The 25147-nt window shown below is 50.0% G+C and overlaps 1 protein-coding gene across 3 annotated transcripts in view; it reads right to left on the reverse strand.

Moving 5' to 3' along the window:
* Window positions 1-25147, reverse strand: part of CEP128 (centrosomal protein 128) — a 182941-nt gene that overhangs the window by 63427 nt on the left and 94367 nt on the right. For all 3 annotated transcript variants that reach the window (XM_040411239.1, XM_040411241.1, XM_040411238.1), the window contains exons 17-19: window positions 24491-24646; window positions 22883-22942; window positions 17041-17233 (exon numbers count right to left, since the gene is read on the reverse strand). In XM_040411239.1, the coding sequence (XP_040267173.1) occupies window positions 17041-17233; window positions 22883-22942; window positions 24491-24646 (409 nt within the window). The remainder of the gene's footprint in view (window positions 1-17040; window positions 17234-22882; window positions 22943-24490; window positions 24647-25147) is intronic.

Genomic DNA, 25147 nt, shown 5'->3' on the forward strand with positions numbered 1-25147 from the left:
CGGCGCTGTAATTTTCGTACCGCGACCAGTATGTTACTCGCAGCAATGATCTCAGAAGAAGAAGCCACCACTGAGGAAGGGACCCTTGTGGTTCCAAAACACGTCTGGTGGGCTGACATAAGGACAGGGTGGACAGCGGCGTATAAAGAAATTAAGTGGCGAAAAATTTAAGGACACGTAAGAGTTTGGGAAATTTCCACTCTACATGGAAGGAGGTCTGGAGTAACGGCACACGAGGGGTGCATATATAAGGCAACTGAGAAAGACAACCCCGGAGTAATACAACGAACAGCCGGTATACGGACCACGACCGCAGCGAGAACCTCACAACCGTGAGTAATATACTGGTCTTAATACAAACATTATATCACGGCTAGTTACCGTGCTGCTTCTTCTGAGACCACTGCTGCGAGTAATATACCCACAGGTACATGGGAGAGGTGGAGGACGACCCCAACACCCAGGACCTGTCCTCTGCCCACAGGTACATGGGAGAGGTGGAGGACGGCCCCAACACCCAGGACCTGTCCTCTGCCCACAGGTACATGGGAGAGGTGGAGGGCGGCCCCAACACCCAGGACCTGTCCTCTGCCCACAGGTACATGGGAGAGGTGGAGGGCGGCCCCAACACCCAGGACCTGTCCTCTGCCCACAGGTACATGGGAGAGGTGGAGGACGGCCCCAACACCCAGGACCTGTCCTCTGCCCACAGGTACATGGGAGAGGTGGAGGACGGCCCCAACACCCAGGACCTGTCCTCTGCCCACAGGTACATGGGAGAGGTGGAGGACGGCCCCAACACCCAGGACCTGTCCTCTGCCCACAGGTACATGGGAGAGGTGGAGGACGGCCCCAACACCCAGGACCTGTCCTCTGCCCACAGGTACATGGGAGAGGTGGAGGACGGCCCCAACACCCAGGACCTGTCCTCTGCCCACAGGTACATGGGAGAGGTGGAGGACGGCCCCAACACCCAGGACCTGTCCTCTGCCCACAGGTACATGGGAGAGGTGGAGGACGGCCCCAACACCCAGGACCTGTCCTCTGCCCACAGGTACATGGGAGAGGTGGAGGACGGCCCCAACACCCAGGACCTGTCCTCTGCCCACAGGTACATGGGAGAGGTGGAGGACGGCCCCAACACCCAGGACCTGTCCTCTGCCCACAGGTACATGGGAGAGGTGGAGGACGGCCCCAACACCCAGGACCTGTCCTCTGCCCACAGGTACATGGGAGAGGTGGAGGGCGGCCCCAACACCCAGGACCTGTCCTCTGCCCACAGGTACATGGGAGAGGTGGAGGACGGCCCCAACACCCAGGACCTGTCCTCTGCCCACAGGTACATGGGAGAGGTGGAGGGCGGCCCCAACACCCAGGACCTGTCCTCTGCCCACAGGTACATGGGAGAGGTGGAGGGCGGCCCCAACACCCAGGACCTGTCCTCTGCCCACAGGTACATGGGAGAGGTGGAGGACGGCCCCAACACCCAGGACCTGTCCTCTGCCCACAGGTACATGGGAGAGGTGGAGGACGGCCCCAACACCCAGGACCTGTCCTCTGCCCACAGGTACATGGGAGAGGTGGAGGGCGGCCCCAACACCCAGGACCTGTCCTCTGCCCACAGGTACATGGGAGAGGTGGAGGACGGCCCCAACACCCAGGACCTGTCCTCTGCCCACAGGTACATGGGAGAGGTGGAGGACGGCCCCAACACCCAGGACCTGTCCTCTGCCCACAGGTACATGGGAGAGGTGGAGGACGGCCCCAACACCCAGGACCTGTCCTCTGCCCACAGGTACATGGGAGAGGTGGAGGACGGCCCCAACACCCAGGACCTGTCCTCTGCCCACAGGTACATGGGAGAGGTGGAGGACGGCCCCAACACCCAGGACCTGTCCTCTGCCCACAGGTACATGGGAGAGGTGGAGGACGGCCCCAACACCCAGGACCTGTCCTCTGCCCACAGGTACATGGGAGAGGTGGAGGACGGCCCCAACACCCAGGACCTGTCCTCTGCCCACAGGTACATGGGAGAGGTGGAGGGCGGCCCCAACACCCAGGACCTGTCCTCTGCCCACAGGTACATGGGAGAGGTGGAGGATGGCCCCAGTCGGCGCTGGTTCACTGTGCAGTTTATCTGGGATTTCACCGCCTGTACTCAGAACGATCACAGCTCAGTGATACGCGGGGGCAGGTGATGTACGGGATGGGGCTGCAGTGTGCCAGCGTACCAGAAAACATTAAAGGGGCTCTCTATCCTACTCCTACGGCACTGGTCTGGCGTGATCATTACCAGGCAGCTGCTCCCACAGTCATAAACGAGGCACACAAAGAATTAAAGGAGTTCTCCACTTGGCATAACCCATTTTCATTAGACAGAAAGAGCAATGAATTATTTGTATCTGAAACCCGATGGCCTAATCTCACAGAAACGTATAAGGTTCTGGTTCTCTGCAGAGATTGGGCTGGAGTCTCACCAGCGATGCTTCCTGGGAGAAAATGCAAACTGGCACACATCCAGAAAAAGAAAGTGGTCTCTCTAGTGCCATCTACAGGCAGATAGCTGCTACTTCAGGGGCGCACAGCCTGCGGCCGGGGACCACATGCAGCTCTTGAGATCATTGTGTGCGGTCCCCAACCATCTATGTCTTGTGGCTGCTCACGTGCATTTTCCATGTATTCTCCCATTAGATGGGATCCTGGAGGTGTAACCAGTCGTTAATGGTGTATACTGGATGTACAATACGCCTTTAGGAGGCAGTCAGTGCTCTGGGACAGAATTGTGGAGCAGACGTTCCCCTGGGGACTGCTGGACTGCTGGTCGCACACATTTGTCCTTGCATGTGTCAAGTCCCTAACCAAGGTCCACAGGGCGGCTGCGGATCGAGAGGTCTCTGACATTTGTAGAATTGGTGTCGCCGGTAATGCTATTTCCTGGGATTACCGGCTCCTGATCTGCTTGTTTACAGAGTCAACATCAGTGATGGCCAAATCACTGGCTGAAAACGAGGAGCGGCGAGAGCAGCGAACTGACAGCAGCAGAACTTGGCAGCCGGGAGAAACCATTACAGAGATAACCCTGTGAGACGGCAGAGGCCGAGCTCAGGGCCCAGACACACCGCATGGCAGGCATCACGACCATGCACCCCCATCATCTCCTCGGCCCAGGATCCTGTACACCAGTCTATGGCAATGAGGCTCAGAGCGGTCATATAGAGCGTTCATCCTGCCATAGGGCTCATCACTTCAAGATGCTTTCTATCAGATCGGGGCCCGTGTCATAGGAGGTCCTGACCACAGGACGAGTGCTATCTGACAGTCTGGATGCTAGGGGTGTCCGGCCTAGTAACCAGTCTAGAAAAGGGAACCCGTCACCATGAAAATAATCTGCAGGCAGCGCGTCCTAAAGCAGGAGGAGCTGAGCAGATTATATATACAGAGAACCTGTCACCATGTAATCTGCAGGCAGCGTGTTATAGAGCAGGAGGAGCTGAGCAGATTATATATAAAGAGAACCTGTCACCATGTAATCTGCAGGCAGTGTGTTATAGAGCAGGAGGAGCTGAGCAGATTATATATACAGAGAACCTGTCACCATGTAATCTGCAGGCAGTGTGTTATAGAGCAGGAGGAGCTGAGCAGATTATATATAAAGAGAACCTGTCACCATGTAATCTGCAGGCAGTGTGTTATAGAGCAGGAGGAGCTGAGCAGATTATATATAAAGAGAACCTGTCACCGTGTAATCTGCAGGCAGTGTGTTATAGAGCAGGAGGAGCTGAGCAGATTATATATAAAGAGAACCTGTCACCATGTAATCTGCAGGCAGTGTGTTATAGAGCAGGAGGAGCTGAGCAGATTATATATAAAGAGAACCTGTCACCGTGTAATCTGCAGGCAGAGTGTTATAGAGCAGGAGGAGCTGAGCAGATTATATATAGAGAGAACCTGTCACCATGCAATCTGCAGGCAGTGTGTTATAGAGCAGGAGGAGCTGAGCAGATTATATATACAGAGAACCCGTCACCATGTAATCTGCAGGCAGTGTTATAGAGCAGGAGGAGCTGAGCAGATTATATATAGAGAGAACCTGTCACCATGCAATCTGCAGGCCGTGTGTTATAGAGCAGGAGGAGCTGAGCAGATTATATATACAGAGAACCCGTCACCATGTAATCTGCAGGCAGAGTGTTATAGAGCAGGAGGAGCTGAGCAGATTATATATAGAGAACCTGTCACCATGTAATCTGCAGGTAGAGTGTTATAGAGCAGGAGGAGCTGAGCAGATTATATATAAAGAGAACCTGTCACCATGTAATCTGCAGGCAGCGTGTTATAGAGCAGGAGGAGCTGAGCAGATTATATATAAAGAGAACCTGTCACCATGTAATCTGCAGGCAGTGTGTTATAGAGCAGGAGGAGCTGAGCAGATTATATATAAAGAGAACCTGTCACCATGTAATCTGCAGGTAGAGTGTTATAGAGCAGGAGGAGCTGAGCAGGTTATATATAAAGAGAACCTGTCACCATGTAATCTGCAGGCAGCGTGTTATAGAGCAGGAGGAGCTGAGCAGATTATATATAAAGAGAACCTGTCACCATGTAATCTGCAGGCAGTGTGTTATAGAGCAGAAGGAGCTGAGCAGGTTATATATACAGTACAGACCAAAAGTTTGGACACACCTTCTCATTCAAAGAGTTTTCTTTATTTTCATGACTATGAAGGCATCAAAACTATGAATTAACACATGTGGAATTATATACATAACAAACAAGTGTGAAACAACTGAAAATAGGTCATATTCTAGGTTCTTCAAAGCAGCCACCTTTTGCTTTGATTACTGCTTTGCACACTCTTGGCATTCTCTTGATGAGCTTCAAGAGGTAGTCCCCTGAAATGGTCTTCCAACAGTCTTGAAGGAGTTCCCAGAGATGCTTAGCACTTGTTGGCCCTTTTGCCTTCACTTTGCGGTCCAGCTCACCCCAAACCATCTCGATTGGGTTCAGGTCCGGTGACTGTGGAGGCCAGGTCATCTGGCGCAGCACCCCATCACTCTCCTTCATGGTCAAATAGCCCTTACTTTCAAAGTTTTCCCAATTTTTCGGCTGACTGACTGACCTTCATTTCTTAAAGTAACGATGGCCACTCGTTTTTCTTTACTTAGCTGCTTTTTTCTTGCCATAATACAAATTCTAACAGTCTATTCAGTAGGACTATCGGCTGTGTATCCACCTGACTTCTCCTCAACACCACTGATGGTCCCAACCTCATTTATAAGGCAAGAAATCCCACTTATTAAACCTGACAGGGCACACCTGTGAAGTGAAGACCATTTCAGGGGACTACCTCTTGAAGCTCATCAAGAGAATGCCAAGAGTGTGCAAAGCAGTAATCAAAGCAAAAGGTGGCTACTTTGAAGAACCTAGAATATGACTTATTGTCAGTTGTTTCACACTTGTTTGTTATGTATATAATTCCACATGTGTTAATTCATAGTTTTGATGCCTTCATAGTCATGGAAATAAAGAAAACTCTTTGAATGAGAAGGTGTGTCCAAACTTTTGGTCTGTACTGTATAAAGAGAACCTGTCACCATGTAATCTGCAGGCAGCGTGTTATAGAGCAGGAGGAGCTGAGCAGATTATATATAAAGAGAACTTGTCACCATGTAATCTGCAGGCAGCGTGTTATAGAGCAGGAGGAGCTGAGCAGATCATATATAAAGAGAACCTGTCACCGTGTAATCTGCTCAGCTCCTCCTGCTCTATAACACGCTGCCTGCAGATTACATGGTGACAGGTTCTCTGTATATATAATCTGCTCAGCTCCTCCTGCTCTATAACACGCTGACTGCAGATTACACGATGACAGGTTCTCTTTATATATAATCTACTCAGCTCCTCCTGCTCTATAACACGCTGCCTGCAGATTACATGGTGACAGGTTCTCTGTATATATAATCTGCTCAGTTCCTCCTGCTCTATAACACGCTGACTGCAGATTACACGGTGACAGGTTCTCTTTATATATAATCTGCTCAGCTCCTCCTGCTCTATAACACACTGCCTGCAGATTACATGGTGACAGGTTCTCTGTATATATAATCTGCTCAGCTCCTCCTGCTCTATAACACACTGCCTGCAGATTACACGGTGACAGGTTCTCTTTATATATTATCTGCTCAGCTCCTCCTGCTCTAACACGCTGCCTGCAGATTACACAGTGACAGGTTCTCTTTATATATTATCTGCTCAGCTCCTCCTGCTCTATAACACGCTGCCTGCAGATTACACGGTGACAGGTTCTCTTTAAATATAATCTGCTCAGCTCCTCCTGCTCTATAACACACTGCCTGCAGATTACATGGTGACAGGTTCTCTTTATATATAATCTGCTCAGCTCCTCCTGCTGTCTGCAGCTCAGACACCATGCTTATTGTGACAGGTCCCCTTTAAGAGCAGTACATTCTCAGCCAGCACCCCATGGGTCAGGGGCTGACAGGGTGGAGAAATCTTTCAGTGTTTAGTCCTGTCTTCATCTCTGGACGACCAGTGCGGTGAGAGGGATCCGTAATAAACGGCAGAAGTGCGGGTCTTGCAGCAGCTCGTTCATTGAAGAGTCTGGGAAAGCTGGATGCAATAGCGGCCATAGTGGATGATATAATAGCCGAACAGAACAACTTTACAGATGGCCAGGCTGATATTTACTGGGGGCTTTGTCTGGGTTTTCTCCTATGTTAGGAAGGGGTCTAGAGCATCTGCTCCTCAATTACGCCTTTCTCCAGCCATCAGGAACTTCACTGCATTCAGCAAAGGGTCACAGGCAACAGCTTAAGAGCCATGGCCAAAGCCTTCAGCTCCCATGACCGCACAGCCGGGCAGAAACTGATGAGAAAACACAACTTTTTTTTTTTTTTTCTTATTTGACTTGATCAAAGGCTTTGTATGGTTTGGAAGGCGAGATAAAAAGAAATAATAAAAGCATACATAAGATTGTGCAGAGAGCAGAGAGGCGCTGCCAGTTGTAGCAGGAGCCACGGGACACATTCCATGACTTGCACGGTCACACACCACGCCAAGTAACCCAATTGGAACCTGCAATGTTTGATGTCGGCTGGTACAGTTCTGTGCCAGAGCGACTGACTCATCAGAAAGGGGATTATCAGCCCAGTGAGCAAACACAAGGCCTGATCTTTGACTCTGGGTTACGATCCTGCCTTGTGTGTGGGGCTGCTTCTTGGCGTTACACGTCTGCCCCCTGCAGAACTGGCACATGTATGAAGATGGGTTTACACACATGTGCTGAGCTCCTATCGCCAACACGATCAGGAACTCTGCAATGTTTTTATGTTCTCGCTCTGACTTAGACTCTAGTCACATCTAGAGCTGCATTTATGAAGCTGCTGTTCACTATGCTAGCCATGATACTACTCTCACAGTTGAGGATCCACGAGAAGAGAGAGGTGTATATAATGAAAATAACAATGCCATCCTGAACAATGGAGAGCGCACTGTATGCACTGAACCTGCAGGGGGCAGCAGTGAGACGTGAGGCAACTTAGGAAAATACAAGATCCTGAAAAGCATAAAACCGGACACCAATAATGACGGGTGGTCACGGCCGATCAGTCCTGACATCACAAGAAGAACAGACGCCGAAAGTGAGAAGTGTGAAAGGGAATGAACGCCTAAAGCAAGACGAGTGAGGGCAATAAATGAGGGGACTTTACATCTACACCGAAGCGATATCGGGGCTGTGCCTCATTTACAGGGTGTTCCCCGAATCGCAGACCGATCGCCGTGAATCGCGCTGGATGGTCCAGGCGGATGCACTTGTGATTTGTGGTTCCTGTCCGGAGAGCATTGTACTATCGCTGAGCTGTCAGATTTACAGGGCCTTGGAAAAGTTTCCATACCACTTGAAATGTTCCACATTTTTTCCTGTTGCATTTACAAACGTTAATGTATTTTACTGGGATTATGTGATCGACCGACAAAAAGTACAAGTCTGTGTGAGGTCCGAAGAAAATTATACCTGGTTTTCAAAATTTTTAATAAATAAGAATCTGGAAAGTGCGGATTGCATTTATTTTCGGCCCCTGAGTCAATACTTTGTAGGACCACCTTTCCCTGCAATTACAGTTGAGTCTTGTGGGGAGGTCTCTACCAGCGTGGCACATTCAGACGGTGACATTTTTGCCCATTCTTCTTTGCCAAAGAGCTCGCGCTCAGTCAGGTTGGATGGAGAGCGTCTGTGAGCAGCAGTTTTCAAGTCTTGTGTCTGGACGGTGACTGGGCCGTTCTAACACATGTAGTAGCTTTGATCTAAACCCTTCCATTGTAGCTCTGGCTGGATGTTGAGGGTCGTAGTCCTGCTGGAAGGTTGCAGCCTCTCTCAGGTTTTCCTCCAGGATTGCCCTGTATTTAGCTCCATCCATCTTCTCATCACCTCTCACCAGCTTCCTTGTCCTTGCTGAAGAAAAGCCTCCCCCCAGCATGATGCCGCCACCGCCATGTCAGACGGTGGGGACGGTGTGTTCAGGGGGATGTGCAGGGTTAGTTTTCCGCCACACATAGCGTTATGCATTTAGGCCATAAAGTTCTTCCTTGGTCTCCTGACCAGAGCACCTTCTTCCACCTGTTTGTGTGTCCTCTACATGGCTGGTGGCAAACTGCAGACAGAACTTCTTATGGCCGCTTTCAGACATGGCTTCCTTCTTGCCTCTCTTCCATAAAGACCAGATTTGTGAACTCCACGGCTAATAGTTGTCCTGTGGACAGATTCTCCCACCTGAGCTGTGGATCTCTGCAGCTCCTACATAGTGACCATGAGCCTCTTGGCCGCTTCTCTAATTAGTGCTCTCCTATATAAAAAAAAATTATTTTCTTTTTTATACCCTAACCCTGATTTACACATCTTTCTCCCTGACCTGTCTGTTGTGTTCTGTGGTTTTCATGATGCTGTTTGATCACTAATGTTCTCTAACAAACCTCTGAGGCCTTCACAAACAGCTGGAGTTATACTGAGAAGACATTACACACAGGTGGACTCTATGTACTAATGAGGTGACTTCTGGAGGCAATTGGTCTAAGGGTATCAGTACGGGGGCTGAATACAAGTGCACCTCACACTTTTCAGATTTTATTAAGCATTGTGAAAAACCATCTATCATTTTCTTTTCACCTCACACAGACTTGTACTTTGTGTTGGTCTATCACATAAAATCCCAATAAAATAAATGTAAGTTTGTGACTGTAACTCCAGGTGAAGGATGCGTCTACATTGGGGCATATCTTCTCCACCAGCACCTCGCTCTAAGCTGGTCCAAGAACTTACGAGATGAGGCTGGAATCCGCAGCACAGTCTGCACGGCGAATGTGCCTGTCCGGGCTGACCGATGCTGAGTAAAACCAGGTGGAGAAGACAAACTTGTGCCCAGGAGTTAGATTCCCCCAATACAATGTGGACAGGGCTCTACGTGATGGGGGGTGGGGTCCTCACTAAGTACACCCGAACCTCATGTAAGCCCTCATAGAACCAACTCAGGGTGACGACAATTGCTGAAAGACATATATGCAACGTTTGCCATGACATAACAGAACAACGTATGTCAAAGAGCTAAGCAAAAAAAGTGCCCCAGGGATCATGGGCAGGAGGCGATAGATAGTGATGTACTGCTGCTGGAATATGGGAGACCCATGTGGCCAGGTCTACAGCAGACATTATGTTCCCAGTTAGAAGCCATTTACCCCGGGCCTGAGGCTAGGCGCAGCACTCAGTCTTGATGGCGGTATCTGCAGACTAAGCTCTCGGGACCCGCTTCAGACTAGTTTTCAGCCACACACAGAGCCAGTCACCTCCAAACCACTTGGGACCACAAGTCACCCCCCAGACTTTAGCAGTGTTGTCTTTCCTTGACCTTCACATCATGTTAGATTTGTTGCTGCCGGTTACAACATCTTGTGAAGGCCCGGGTTTGTGAGGCTCCTGACACTACAGCATTTATCCGGGGGCTGCGCTAAGCACGACCAAGGAATAGACCCTCAGCGAAATCCGCTGCACCGTAATCTGCAGAGAGCAGACACCATGATGAGAGCACACATCCATTTCACCTGAAGGGCGGTTTGTTACAGTGCGAGCAGATACACCGAAATTCTCCTACCTCATTCCCGGCCAAGATTCACTCAGCCATAAAGTGCAGGTGATTGATTAGCCGAGGTGTCCTCTGTGCTTTATTGTTCACAAACCACTGGGCCCCTTATTGCATTATCTATACTGCGATCGGAACGCCTGGCCGTGCAGAAAAAATGCAGAAAATGATCCTCACATATCAAAAGTGACAGGTAGTGCAGATTGTGCATCCTCCCTGAGCCGGCGCACACCTCACCCCCATCCTGTGATATACGCCACATTAAGACAGACCTTGAGGAACAGAAATACCGGATCCATAAATCACTGACACCAGCTCCATATATATCTGCCAACATGTTAATTACAACATACCTCCGCCACCTAAGCACAACTTTACAGCATTAACTCTTCGTGCCCACAGTGCACCAGACTGGCAGAGCTGCTCCCTCCATATTCATTCACCATCAGCTCTGCCAACCAGCTGCAGGGCATGCGACGGCTCCAGCGGGTTATATCCCCCAAAACCTAAAGGGGCGTAAAGCAAAGTGGAGATTATGACCTCAGGAGCAGAATTTCTCTTTGCTGAAATTGTGATATGAAAAGCGTGGGTTGAAAACATTGGGTCGCACTTCAGAGCTGAACTTCACATAACGCACTTATCAAATATCAGACTTGTCTCATGTTAAGCAAGCACCGGCAGCTCAGTCATGTCAACAATGAATGCTCCTATTCTCTGAAAGCAAGCAGAGATTAAAAATGACAAGTACTTTAAACGTCTCCCCAACTGGGACAAAGGGTAATCAAGTAAATCTCTTTGTGGTGCCGTATACCCGGTTTCCCTGTCTGAGTTGCTGCACTACAAGGGTTAAAGATCCCCCTGTCTCCAGATGTGATGCACATTCAGCATCCAAAGGTTCAGAAAAAATGCATGTGACGAAGACCCTCCACACCAGTCTCTTTCAGCATCACTTCGGGGTTTGGCGTCCCCAACATTCTTGTTGTAGCCGCAGACAAGATGGAGATTCAATGAAGGGCGAACATTGAAGTCCAAGAAACAATGGAAACCCAGACTTTCTGAAAAGCGTAGGGACCCAAACTGGGTGGAGAATTTCCTCTCTCTGCCTTCTTTCCCCAAGAAAATGATCTCAAACTTGTGTCAGACCCTTCTACTAGATCACTCCGAGGCTAAACCTATATACCTATTGGCATGGGAAAAAGAACTGGATCTCTCTTCCCAGAGGAGGTATTGACCATGTATTATAAAGTGCATTAGCTTTTTCCAGCTGCATTTGCTTACAGGAGAATTCTATAAACCTCTTACAAAGAACGCCCCAACGGAGACGGGCTTGCTGGGGTCAGACCAGTGCTGGCGGTGTGGAGAGCACGGCTTCCTACAAGCACATTTGGTGGGATTGCCGTAAAACACAAACAATCAATTCTGCCATTAATAAAGTGTGTTTTAAGAATCTTCAACTGATTCCTGAGCATATCTTCCTAATGGAGGGTTTCCCCGGGCGCTCAGGATTTGCTCACCCACCTCCTTGCAGCAGCTAAACTCTTAATTCAGTTTAGTGGAGGAGCGTGGACCTTCCCACCTTCGGCACGTGGACAGAGAGTGCAGCAGATTTGTAGAATGGAAGAACTAGCGGGGTGGGAGAACCAAACTAGGGCTGCCTCCCTGCGAATCTGGTCTTCCTGGCCGTCATCTGAGTGTGGAACACAACCCCGACAGTGGAGTGTCACTTATTACACTTATTGTCACCCTTTCCCTCCAAGTCTTAGGGGGAATCTTCTAGTGTGCATGGCGTCCTGTGTTTTCTCTCTTATTGTTGCCTTTTGGCCTATTCCAGTTAATGAATTTAGCAGATCGGAGCGGGGGTTACGCTGGGCTGCACTGGCGCCAGACCTGCTGCTGACAATCTGTTCTAGTTCTTCTTGCTTCTCAATAAAAACAGTATTAATAAAATGAAGTCCAAGAAACTACAGGGAAAAAGAGAAATAAGAAACAGGTCACTAACAAGAGAAGCCAGAGAAGCTGGCCGTGGCCGATGGCGAGGGGAGAAGCCACTGCTGCAGAGACCACGGGAGAATGCAGTGACATCGCTTATGGCCACCACCTCCCTGCGAAGGACACTACATCGAGACGCAGTTCAGTGCCAGAGGTCCGATTCACTGCTTAAACTTACCAGTAATCAAACTCACTCCCATCTTGTTTCTGCAAATGATATTCAAGATTTTCATGTTTGGGTTTTACCTGTCTATGTCCCTAAGAAGGTCCCTCTGACATCAGGCGGTTATAGCTGCCATACTGGTGTGTCCACAGGGGGCGCTCCTCCGCATCTGGGGACGTCTACACAGAGCCATCATATAGGATCGGGTGCTGGTGAGCACTGTGCCCACTATTCGGATGGGCGCAGCATCGCTGTATAAGAAGCCATGTGGACAGACTGAGCAGCTAGATTAACCCTTCGGTCACCTCCCCACACGCACAATGCAGGGACGCAGCGGCAGAGATCACAGCAGGACACATAGGGAACATCAGGTCAGATGCTCCAGGACTCCCCCAAGTTTACAAACTCTGAGCACATCCCGTCCCCAGCTTTCATACATGGGACACTGCTGGTGGATTTGGTTCACTGAGTCATTTCAGAAACCACAGCACTCTCCAGGACGCCGTTAACCTCTTCCTCACCATAAACCCTGGCGATCAGCTCCAGCAGCGTGCAGCAGGCCCCTCTAGGCACTCAATGGGTTCAGCTAAACAGCCCTACAAGATTACAGGGATCAGATGTACTTATAATGTTTAATGCAAGACAGACATGCCCTGGCATTGAGGTCTTCCAGGCCGTGCCCTTCCAAAACTCTGCACACCCCAGCAGCTGTGTCCAAAAACTCCTCATTATTGCAGTGGAAAACAGAACAGGAGGGTGCAGCGAGGGAGAAAGCCCCAGAACGCACATTGTTAATGAGTTTAAGAATTTCCAATGTAACCAGCTGGGAAACGGAGAGACGGCAAATTGTAGTTTGTCATGAACAGATTTCAGAACGCCCCAGGGTAAGATTTCAAATCATTGGATTCTATATACCCACAGAACCTCGCGCCTCTTAAAATTCTGGAGCCGCAAACCTCATCCTGTTGGGTTAACAGTTTGATGGCATGAAAAGCAAATGAGTGAGGTGTGGAAGTTTAGACACAGCTCGCACCTCAGGTAATGGGTCCCTCTCTTGGGTTCTAACGTGCAGCACATGAGCGTACGCCGGCCGGGCCGCTGCGGTGTCCTATAGGGACAAGATCAAAGCAGTGAATGACACAAAGACCCGCAGGCCTCCCCTGGGAAACAACCGTCAGGTGACGGCGGCGGCCGTGGTGGATGACCGGGTGACTGGAGGAACAAATCCTCTTTGGAATTTCACAAATCAGAGTCCGAGCAGTGCTGGGAATGGAAGCGGCCCTCGGTGCATTGTTCACATCTGTAGGAATTGGACGCACCGAATAAAGAAGGCAGAGCATAGACTGGTCATTCAGGGGCAGGCTGTGCACGCAAGACTTCTGTTGACGGATCCCATCATCTCTGATTTTTGCAGACAAACCTGTCCACATGATAAACAGCACTTAAAATGGAAGACATCTTTACAGATCTGATAAAGCTGATGTCTAGGGACATATCAGAGGGCGATACTATAGTGCGGCAGGGAACATCTGGAGACGTTTTACTGCATGTTATTCAGTGCCCCAATAGTCTCCCTGTTGTCAGCCATTTCCAGCTGGCGAGATGCGGACCGTACTGCTCTACGGACATCGCTCATCTGGTCCAGCCATATGACCTCAGCAGAGACAGAAGCCAACGGCTCTGTACTGTTCACATATCTACAGCGGTCATGATGAGAGGGCTGTGCGTCAGTGACCGGGACAGGTGAATATGCAGGGGTGGTCACGCTGCACCTACCATGGGCAGATGTTCTCCTGGCGGCAGCCCTCGCAGTCCCTTGGTCCCCCGCTGACAGCCGCAGATGGAACCAGGGAATCTGGTGTGGGCTGTGGAAGGGATTCCAGCTTGTACTACAAACACTAACTGTGTGACGGCCATCCTGGGCTCCATCAGGAATTCTCCATATTCATTTGCTCATCATAAAGTTTCAGAAACTTTCCCACACTGTATGAACGAAACCAGAGACAAACAATGGGACTTCTTCACGGCATGATCACTCAGACTCTCCCAGCTGCCATGACATAAGACGAGTCCTGCTTTCATCCACGAGATGGAGCAGTCACATGGTGTCCTGGAATCCCTCCGCCGGGGCCTTTGTGCGACGCTCCACACCTCCGTCAGCGCTGACATCAAACTCACCGATCAGCATTGAGCCGCCACACACCCCACCGAGCAGCAGTGCACAACACATGTGAGGTCACCTCCCAAACCGCAGGGGACCCCGACTGCCGAGCTGCGGAAACTGTGAGACCTTCACGTGGAGAAAGACTCTAGAGGCATCTGACGCCCCCTCGCTGAAGGGGGCATGTTGGCGACAACACACTTGTCACCCAGCTTTCCTGAAACTCTGAAGAATTGATGAATATGAATCTATACTATATCAGGCTGGCCAAAGATGTGGTATTCCATTCATGAACCAGGCAGCTCAGGATGGGCAGAAGTCAAGGTAATTATACATGATACCACTCATTAACAGTGCTGAGACTGGGAAACATGAGGTAGAAGAAACAAATGTGCAGGAGCAGCAGTCAACGGTCCGTCCTTGTTGTAGGGAGTTGCAACAGCCCCGCACCAGCCGCGGACCCAATCAGCCAGAGAATACGTGAAAATCAAACAGCGGTGGCAGCATCTCCCATCACTCCATCTTTATTAGGACTTCACAGCATACAAAAAATCTGAAAATGAAGTGTCACTCAAGAAAGAGGATTACTTGGCTGAGGTGAGAAATAATCCACTGAGGCCCAATTCCTCCAAAGCGAGGAGGCGACGCCATCACAGGGAGGAGAGAGCGGCACACTGTGCAGCTTCCGTCAGTCTCCCGAGAATCGGCCACTCGCTCCTCATTAGCCCCATTATCTTTCAGGTTTCCTTTATTTGGCCTGTAGGCTTTTTCATCAGACTGAGGAAACAATGGCCAGAATTACTGGAGCGGACGGGTATTACAGCGACTGCCGGCAGCGGCCCCCCATCACCCACAGAGACCATCACAACGCACTGATCGCTGCAGCATCGGACGTGACGACACAATTGTGTGCAAGAGGCACCAATCACAGGCCTGAAGAACACCTTCCAAAACCCACCTCACCTGCACCGAGAATGCAGCCTGTCCATTCACTAGAGATCAGCGGTGACATCACTGAGAATGCCGCCTATCCATCACTAGAGATCAGCGGTGACATCACTGAGAATGCAGCCTGTCCATTCACTAGAGATCAGAGGTGACATCACTGAGAATGCAGCCTATCCATCACTAGAGATCAGCAGTGACATCACTGAGAATGCAGCCTGTCCATTCACTAGAGATCAGAGGTGACATCACTGAGAATGCAGCCTATCCATCACTAGAGATCAGCAGTGACATCACTGGGAATGCAGCCTATCCATTCACTAGAGATCAGCGGTGACATCACTGAGAATACAGCCTATCCATTCACTAGAGATCAGCGGTGACATCACTGAGAATGCCGCCTGTCCATTTACTAGAGATCAGCGGTGTCATCACTGAGAATGCCGCCTATCCATTCACTAGAGATCAGCGGTGACATCACTGAGAATGCAGCCTATCCATTCACTAGAGATCAGCAGTGACATCACTGAGAATGCCGCCTGTCCATTCACTAGAGATCAGAGGTGACATCACTGAGAATGCAGCCTATCCATCACTAGAGATCAGCAGTGACATCACTGAGAATGCCGCCTGTCCATTCACTAGAGATCAGAGGTGACATCACTGAGAATGCAGCCTATCCATCACTAGAGATCAGCAGTGACATCACTGAGAATGCAGCCTATCCATTCACTAGAGATCAGCGGTGACATCACTGAGAATGCAGCCTATCCATTCACTAGACATCAGCGGTGACATCACTGAGAGTGCCGCCTGTCCATTCACTAGAGATCAGTGGTGACATCACTGAGAGTGCCGCCTGTCCATTCACTAGAGATCAGCGGTGCCATCACTGAGAATACAGCCTATCCCTTCACTGGAGATCAGCGGTGACATCACTGAGAATGCAGCCTGTCCATTCACTAGAGATCAGCGGTGACATCACTGAGAATGCCGTCTATCCACTCTCTGGAGATCAGCGGTGCCATCACTGAGAATACAGCCTATCCCTTCACTAGAGATCAGCGGTGACATCACTGAGAATGCAGTCTGTCCATTCACTAGAGATCAGCGGTGACATCACAGAGTGCTGCCTGTCCCTTCACTAGAGATCAGCGGTGCCATCACTGAGAATGCTGCCTATCCACGCTCTGGAGATTACCATGTGTAAAGGGTTTGTCGTGAGGTTGCTGGTGAATAACACTAGAGCACCCCAGAAGATAAGAGATGAAATCTGCAGTGTCTCCGCTTCGGATTATATTCGCACCGCAACTCTCCCCCACCCCCACCCCATTCTCTTAGCAATAAGGGTAAAATAAAAAGCATTTACAGGTTTTCTGAAAGCCGCACATCACAAATGTAAACAAGCAAATGAAGCGTTGTTCTTGTGCTCACTACGCCATATGCGGAGGTTGGGGTCCGACATCACCTCTCAGCACTATGAGGGGACACACAGGATGACTGGCCGCTTCCAGGCCTGCACCTTACATGACCCACAGAAAAGGGTTAGGAGCAGAGGACAGTCATGTGCATTGCATAAAGTACGACAGAACCTTACCCCAAGACTAAGCCCCCAGCAGAGCGCCCCCTACCTTTCTTGTCCCGGTGAGCCTCCTCCAGCTGTTGCTCCAGCTTGCTGATCTGTCGCCGCTGCTCCTCTTTCTCAGATTCTTTTTTCAGCTTAAGTTCCTTCAGCTGCTCTCGACACTGCTGGATCTGAGTGCGGAGCTTGTCCTCCCGGTCTTCTCCGTCCTTTATCTCTTCACACAGCCAATGAAGTTTTGTCTAATGAAAAAGAGACCCAGAATAGTGATCCCTATACATCTCCACATGATCAGAGTCAAGGCCCCTGCCCACCTCCAATCACCATTGTATAGATTACATACAGAGTCGTTCTGCATTACTTATCCAAAGTTACATCCAGTATTATACTCCAGAGCTGCACTCCCTATTCTGCTGGTGCAGTCACTGTGTACATACATTACTTATCCTGAGTTACATCCTGTATTATACTCCAGAGCTGCACTCACTATTCTGCTGGTGCAGTCACTGTGTACATACATTACTTATCCTGTACTGATCCCGAGTTACATCCAGTATTATACTCCAGAGCTGCACTCACTATTCTGCTGGTGCAATCACTGTGCACATACATTACTTATCCTGTACTGATCCTGAGTTACATCCTGTATTATACTCCAGAGCTGCACTCACTATTGTGCTGGTGCAGTCACTGTGTACATACATTACTTATCCTGTACTGATCCTGAGTTACAACCTGTATTATACCCCAGAGCTGCACTCACTATTCTGCTGGTGCAGTCACTGTGTACATACATTACTGATCCTGAGTTACATCCAGTATTCTACTCCAGAGCTGCACTCACTCTTCTGCTGGTGGAGTCACTGTGTACATACATTACTTATCCTGTACTGATCCTGAGTTACATCCTTTATTATACTCCAGAGCTGCACTCACTATTCTGCTGGTGCAGTCACTGTGTACATACATTACTTATCCTGTACTGAACCTGAGTTACATCCTGTATTATACTCCAGAGCTGCACTCACTATTCTGCTGGTGCAGTCACTGTGTACATACATTACTTATCCTGTACTGATCCTGAGTTACATCCTGTATTATACTCCAGAGCTGCACTCACTATTCTGCTGGTGCAGTCACTGTGTACATACATTACTTATCCTGTACTGATCCTGAGTTACATCCTGTATTATACTCCAGAGCTGCACTCACTATTCTGCTGGTGCAGTCACTGTGTACATACATTACTTATCCTGTACTGATCCTGAGTTACATCCTGTATTATACTCCAGAGCTGCCCTCACTATTCTGCTGGTGCAGTCACTGTGTACATACATTACTTATCCTGTACTGATCCCGAGTTACATCCAGTATTATACTCCAGAGCTGCACTCACTATTCTGCTGGTGCAATCACTGTGTACATACATTACTTATCCTGTACTGATCCTGAGTTACATCCAGTATTATACTCCAGAGCTGCACTCACTATTCTGCTGGTGCAGTCACTGTGTACATACATTACTTATCCTGTACTGATCCTGAGTTACATCCTGTATTATACTCCAGAGCTGCACTCACTATTCTGCTGGTGCAGTCACTGTATACATACATTACTTATCCTGTACTGATCCTGAGTTACATCCTGTATTATACTGCAGAGCTGCACTCACTATTCTGCTGGTGGAGTCACTGTATACATACATTACTTATCCTGTACTGATCCTGAGTTACATCCTGTATTCACCATTTTGTTAGTCAGAGCAGCCCTGGAGTATAATACAGGATGTAACTCAGGATCAGTACAGGATAAGTAATGTATGTACACAGTGACTTCACCAGCAGAATAGTGAGTGCAGCTCTGGAGGATAATAAAGGATGTAACTCAGGATCAGTACAGGATAAGTAATGTATGTACACAGTGACTGCACCAGCAGAATAGTGAGTGCAGCTCTGGAGTATAATACAGGATGTAACTCAGGATCAGTACAGGATAAGTAATGTATGTACACAGTGACTGCACCAGCAGAATAGTGAGTGCAGCTCTGGAGTATAATACAGGATGTAACTCAGGTTCAGTACAGGATAAGTAATGTATGTACACAGTGACTGCACCAGCAGAATAGTGAGTGCAGCTCTGGAGTATAATAAAGGATGTAACTCAGGATCAGTACAGGATAAGTAATGTATGTACACAGTGACTCCACCAGCAGAAGAGTGAGTGCAGCTCTGGAGTAGAATACTGGATGTAACTCAGGATCAGTACAGGATAAGTAATGTATGTACACAGTGACTGCACCAGCAGAATAGTGAGTGCAGCTCTGGAGTATAACACAGGATGTAACTCAGGATCAGTACAGGATAAGTAATGCACGTACACAGTGTCTATACTTCCTATATATAGTACACATACAGTACATAAAAGGTGTAAATGGCGATCAGAGGGGCCTCTTATGGTAATGGCAGTAAAAAGGTGGGCAGCATTATTCATGTTGATGGAATTGTGGATCTTTTGTGTTCTATACTTGCAGTCGTTCCCACATGACTTTATATATGTATTACTACTAACACACTGCACTCCAGCACCATCAGCGCTATAGTCATCTCACATCTCTGGCCACACAACAGATCTGGTCATTCTCTGCCCGCTGCCCTGAGCCCAGACGGACTGGTCCACACACTCCTGTGGTTTGCCCCTCTGACAGGTCAGCCGCATCATTTTCCATGACTAAGTACCACCCTGCCAGACACAATACAGCGGTGAAACTCAGCACATTACTGGCAGCCGCATGGAGCTTCTGCTGCACAAATTATTCAATTTTCCCTTCTCCCTGCAAAATCCTGATGTCTGGAAGGACTCGTGAGAACAGTGCGCGGAGCTGCGGCTGCCAGGTGACCACGTTCCAGCATTAGTAATGGGGAACGGGATATTTTCCTGCAGGTGTCCCTGGCCCCTGCATAGCACAGACACATCTGCATTCCTGGCAATGGCCACTCGGCCTCATGTAGCACAATTATTTCTAATATTCAGGCACAGAGACTGCCAAGAGCACAGTACTGCTTTATACATTACCGTGTCTGCATATTAGAAACTGGAGGAATTGGTGCATGCACCTCGAGGTCATGGGAGGTCACAACATGTCCTCAGTACCTCTATGCTAGAAGGGGTTAGACCACTGTACTCAAGCCTGTGTATTAGGAGGGGGCAGAGGTCCGGGGTCTGATGTCTGTGTATTAGGAGGGGGCAGAGGTCCGGGGTCTGATGTCTGTATTAGGAGGGAGCAGAGGTCCGGGCGTGGATGTCTGTGTATTAGGAGGGAGCAGAGGTCCGGGCGCTGATGTCTGTGTATTAGGAGGGGGCAGAGGTCCGGGCGCTGATGTCTGTGTATTAGGAGGGGGCAGAGGTCCGGGCGCTGATGTCTGTGTATTAGGAGGGGGCAGAGGTCCGGGCGCTGATGTCTGTGTATTAGGAGGGGGCAGAGGTCCGGGCGCTGATGTCTGTGTATTAGGAGGGGGCAGAGGTCCGGGCGCTGATGTCTGTGTATTAGGAGGGGTCTGATGTCCGAGCAGAGGTCCGGGCGCTGATGTCTGTGTATTAGGAGGGAGCAGAGGTCCGGGCGCTGATGTCTGTGTATTAGGAGGGAGCAGAGGTCCGGGCGCTGATGTCTGTGTATTAGAGGGGTCTGATGTCCGAGCAGAGGTCCGGGTGCTGATGTCTGTGTATTAGGAGGGAGCAGAGGTCCGGGCGCTGAGGTCTGTGTATTAGGAGGGAGCAGAGGTGCGGGCGCTGAGGTCTGTGTATTAGGAGGGAGCAGAGGTCCGGGCGCTGAGGTCTGTGTATTAGGAGGGAGCAGAGGTCCGGGCACTGATGTTTGTGTATTAGGAGGGAGCAGAGGTCCGGGCGCTGAGGTCTGTGTATTAGGAGGGAGCAGAGGTGCGGGCGCTGAGGTCTGTGTATTAGGAGGGAGCAGAGGTCCGGGCGCTGAGGTCTGTGTATTAGGAGGGAGCAGAGGTGCGGGCGCTGAGGTCTGTGTATTAGGAGGGAGCAGAGGTGCGGGCGCTGATGTCTGTGTATTAGGAGGGAGCAGAGGTGCGGGCGCTGATGTCTGTGTATTAGGAGGGAGCAGAGGTGCGGGCGCTGATGTCTGTGTATTAGGAGGAAGCAGAGGTCCGGGCGCTGATGTCTGTGTATTATGAAGGAGCAGAGGTCCGGGGGCCTATGTCTGTGTATTAGGAGGGAGCAGAGGTGCGGGCGCTGATGTCTGTGTATTAGGAGGAAGCAGAGGTGTGGGCGCTGATGTCTGTGTATTAGGAGGAAGCAGAGGTCCGGGCGCTGATGTCTGTGTATTAGGAGGAAGCAGAGGTCCGGGCGCTGATGTCTGTGTATTAGGAGGGAGCAGAGGTCCGGGCGCTGATGTCTGTGTATTAGGAGGGGTCTGATGTCCGAGCAGAGGTCCGGGCGCTGATGTCTGTGTATTAGGAGGGGTCTGATGTCCGAGCAGAGGTCCGGGCGCTGATGTCTGTGTATTAGGAGGGAGTAGAGGTCCGGGCGCTGATGTCTGTGTATTAGGAGGGAGCAGAGGTCCGGGCGCTGATGTCTGTGTATTAGGAGGGGTCTGATGTCCGAGCAGAGGTCCGGGCGCTGATGTCTGTGTATTAGGAGGGAGTAGAGGTCCGGGCGCTGATGTCTGTGTATTAGGAGGGAGCAGAGGTCCGGGCGCTGATGTCTGTGTATTAGGAGGGAGCAGAGGTCCGGGCGCTGATGTCTGTGTATTAGGAGGGGTCTGATGTCCGAGCGCTGATGTCTGTGTATTAGGAGGGGTCTGATGTCCGAGCAGAGGTCCGGGCGCTGATGTCTGTGTATTAGGAGGGAGTAGAGGTCCGGGCGCTGATGTCTGTGTATTAGGAGGGAGCAGAGGTCCGGGCGCTGATGTCTGTGTATTAGGAGGGAGCAGAGGTCCGGGCGCTGATGTCTGTGTATTAGGAGGGGTCTGATGTCCGAGCGCTGATGTCTGTGTATTAGGAGGGGTCTGATGTCCGAGCAGAGGTCCGGGCGCTGATGTCTGTGTATTAGGAGGGAGTAGAGGTCCGGGCGCTGATGTCTGTGTATTAGGAGGGAGCAGAGGTCCGGGCGCTGATGTCTGTGTATTAGGAGGAAGCAGAGGTCCGGGCGCTGATGTCTGTGTATTAGGAGGGAGCAGAGGTCCGGGCGCTGATGTCTGTGTATTAGGAGGGGTCTGATGTCCGAGCAGAAGTCCGGGCGCTGATGTCTGTGTATTAGGAGGGGTCTGATGTCCGAGCAGAGGTCCGGGCGCTGATGTCTGTGTATTAGGAGGGAGCAGAGGTCCGGGCGCTGATGTCTGTGTATTAGGAGGGAGCAGAGGTCCGGGCGCTGATGTCTGTGTATTAGGAGGGGTCTGATGTCCGAGCAGAAGTCCGGGCGCTGATGTCTGTGTATTATGTGGACGGTTGGCAGTCATCAGTACAGTTAGTGGCTCAGCGCAGTGGGAATCTTGCTGGAGATTAGGTCTGGGGAGATTGGTGTGCACAGTACAACATAAGAGTGTACGTTCTGTGTAAAGAACAATAATGGCAAGTCCACCCTGATAAATCATAAGAAGCAGCGAGAGGCGGAGAGCGGAGATTGTGTGATCCTGTCCAGCTGCTGCAGTCTGTGTGGCCGACCCTGTGCACAGCTGCTCGCTCCAGGCAGATGCGGCTCCGAGCAGGGACATTTCCCCATCATATCCAGAGGCCCAGAGAGACTTTATTAAAACGAGGAGACATTCCAGGGCAGCTCGTGCTGCCAGCAGGCACACATTTCTATTCTGGTCTATTATTCAGGGAGCACAGGAGGTGAACGTACTGCACACAGAAGCCACAAAGCCTTACCTTAGTCTCCGCTAGCCAGTAGTGGGGGTCACCCATCAGGTGGGCAGCGCTGGACATAGCCTGGAATAGAGGACACAGCTTTAGTGGGTGAGGAGTGCTAGGTTGGGATCACACAGTCTCTCCCCAATAATTCATCCCCTCACATTTCTTATATTACAGGCAGACATAACCCATTACACAGAGGACAATTCTATTACTGCACAAATAAATCTTTCCCCACATGGTCACTGCGGGAATCTGGTGGCTGAGGATACATCAGGCTATGGTGACGGCAGTGGTGCAGATCCTGCAGATGTGCGAGTCCTGTCTGACCACTGTCTGTCCATACAACCCTCTATTATAATCCAGTCCAGTTCGTGTCATTGTTACAGGTTGGAAATACGGACAGAACATGATGCAGGAGGCGATGACCCGTCAGTATCTCTCCTCCAGGTCAATTCCGTCAAGAGCGAGTCCTGTTCTCTTCAGCCACGCGCTGCTCAATTGGATGCTGGCCCTAAAACTAAGGATCCACATCACAGAATCGATAGGTGACCCTCGCCCACCTAATAGGAGTAGCTGAGAGGTTGGGCATGCCAAATGAACTCTTCCCTGGCCATTACCCAAGGTACCTGGCAGCCGCTTATCCTCCTGCCAATGGCAATAAACCTGCATGACACAGACGAGCAAATTGTTTTAACGAATCATTTTTTCTCATTCGCCAGAGGGGCACTCCCACAGGTGAAGAAGCGCCCACCTTCTGTATGATTGACAGGGCTGGACATCCCGTCCGACTCGGTCAATCTCCTCCCTGCACCGCTGCTGAAGCAGCTACTGCACATGGCGGCCCCCCCACAGGTGAAGCCACCTGGATAATGAAGTGAATAGATTTGCTCATCTCTAATGCAGGATCATCTGATCTCAGCGATCATGTTTCTGGGGGAGGCTGGGAAGACGGTTAGTGCAGTGCATGGTCGGACGGGGGAAATGTTACACAGCGGCAGGGGCCCTCAATGCAAGGTGTTGTCCGGTTTAATAATTAATCACTATACTATGAAAAGTTCTGAAACTTTTTACACAGACTTTGTATTGTTTTGACATCACCCTTTTTAAAATCTGCTTGTGGTCAGTGAATGCACTGCTCATTTCAGCACATTGACGCATCTACCTTAAAGGGGTAGTTTGGCTGTAACAAGTTATCTTCTATGCACAGTATAGGGCGGGGACGGCCAACCAACTCGTATCGACTCATGTCGCCATTAGGATAAAAACTACAGGTCTATGGCTGAGTGAGACGATGAGATACATAGGTTTAATGGAAAACTTTATGACCGCCAGACTGTCCCACTAAAGAACCGCGCACCTGCGACAGGTAAATCAGACGGATTTAGATAAGAACAATTATTCCATTTACCGACAGCATACAGAGATCTTGAAAATGAAGAAGAACTGAAAAATGAAAGTTGCAGAACTGTTCACTATATAGGGATGACGCTTTATGTACTGTAGACTGGACGCCAGACCTTTAAAGCCCCTATTCCTTGAAATAGTAGCCCCTAGACGGGTCTGGTATCAGGTGGCATCCTAAACTGAGCAGACACACAACAAGTGGTAATGACAAGGGTTTACTTTAAATTTCTCCATGGAGTTTCTGGACAAGGTCTGACAGGCAGCGTTGATTTCAGTCTCTATGGCACTCAGGATTGTTTCTTGCTCGGTCTCTACAGAATTCAGCTTCTCTTTCAGGTTTTGCATGACGTCTTCCACTTTCTTCAGTTGCTGGTCCTGTAAGGGGAGACGAGGCCATTAGAACTGACAGTAAACATCTGTCCAGCAAACATCCAGCCAAGCGTACGACTGCTCCTCAGCAGCATCAAGCATCTCATCAATATCTGCATCTCAGTGTGAAAGGTGAAGCGTCGCCTCCATACAGCACATAGGATCATACAGCAGGACACAGAATGGACCAGAGCAGGAAATGAGCCGTTCTAGGGCCAGCGGCCATATACAGGCTGCTTTGTTCAATGTATCATCAGCAGACAGCATGGCACCCTGCCTGCTATGGGTGTGCAACTGTTATTACCCCAGATCGTCTCCCTCTGCTAGGATCACAGACAAGAGGACAGACCGGAGCTTCTTGGGCACATGCCAGTTCTTTCTTTACCCCCTGCCGAGCTCTCTGCCATTACTGCTGAGGCATCCCCAGCACACATGTCAGGCAGAGAGTCTCAGTGTTACAGACAGATGCTGTGATAAGGGAGTACCTGATCAAAGCAAAAATCTGCT

Source organism: Bufo bufo, chromosome 11 (genome assembly GCF_905171765.1).
Source record: "Bufo bufo chromosome 11, aBufBuf1.1, whole genome shotgun sequence".
Lineage (NCBI taxonomy): Eukaryota > Metazoa > Chordata > Amphibia > Anura > Bufonidae > Bufo > Bufo bufo.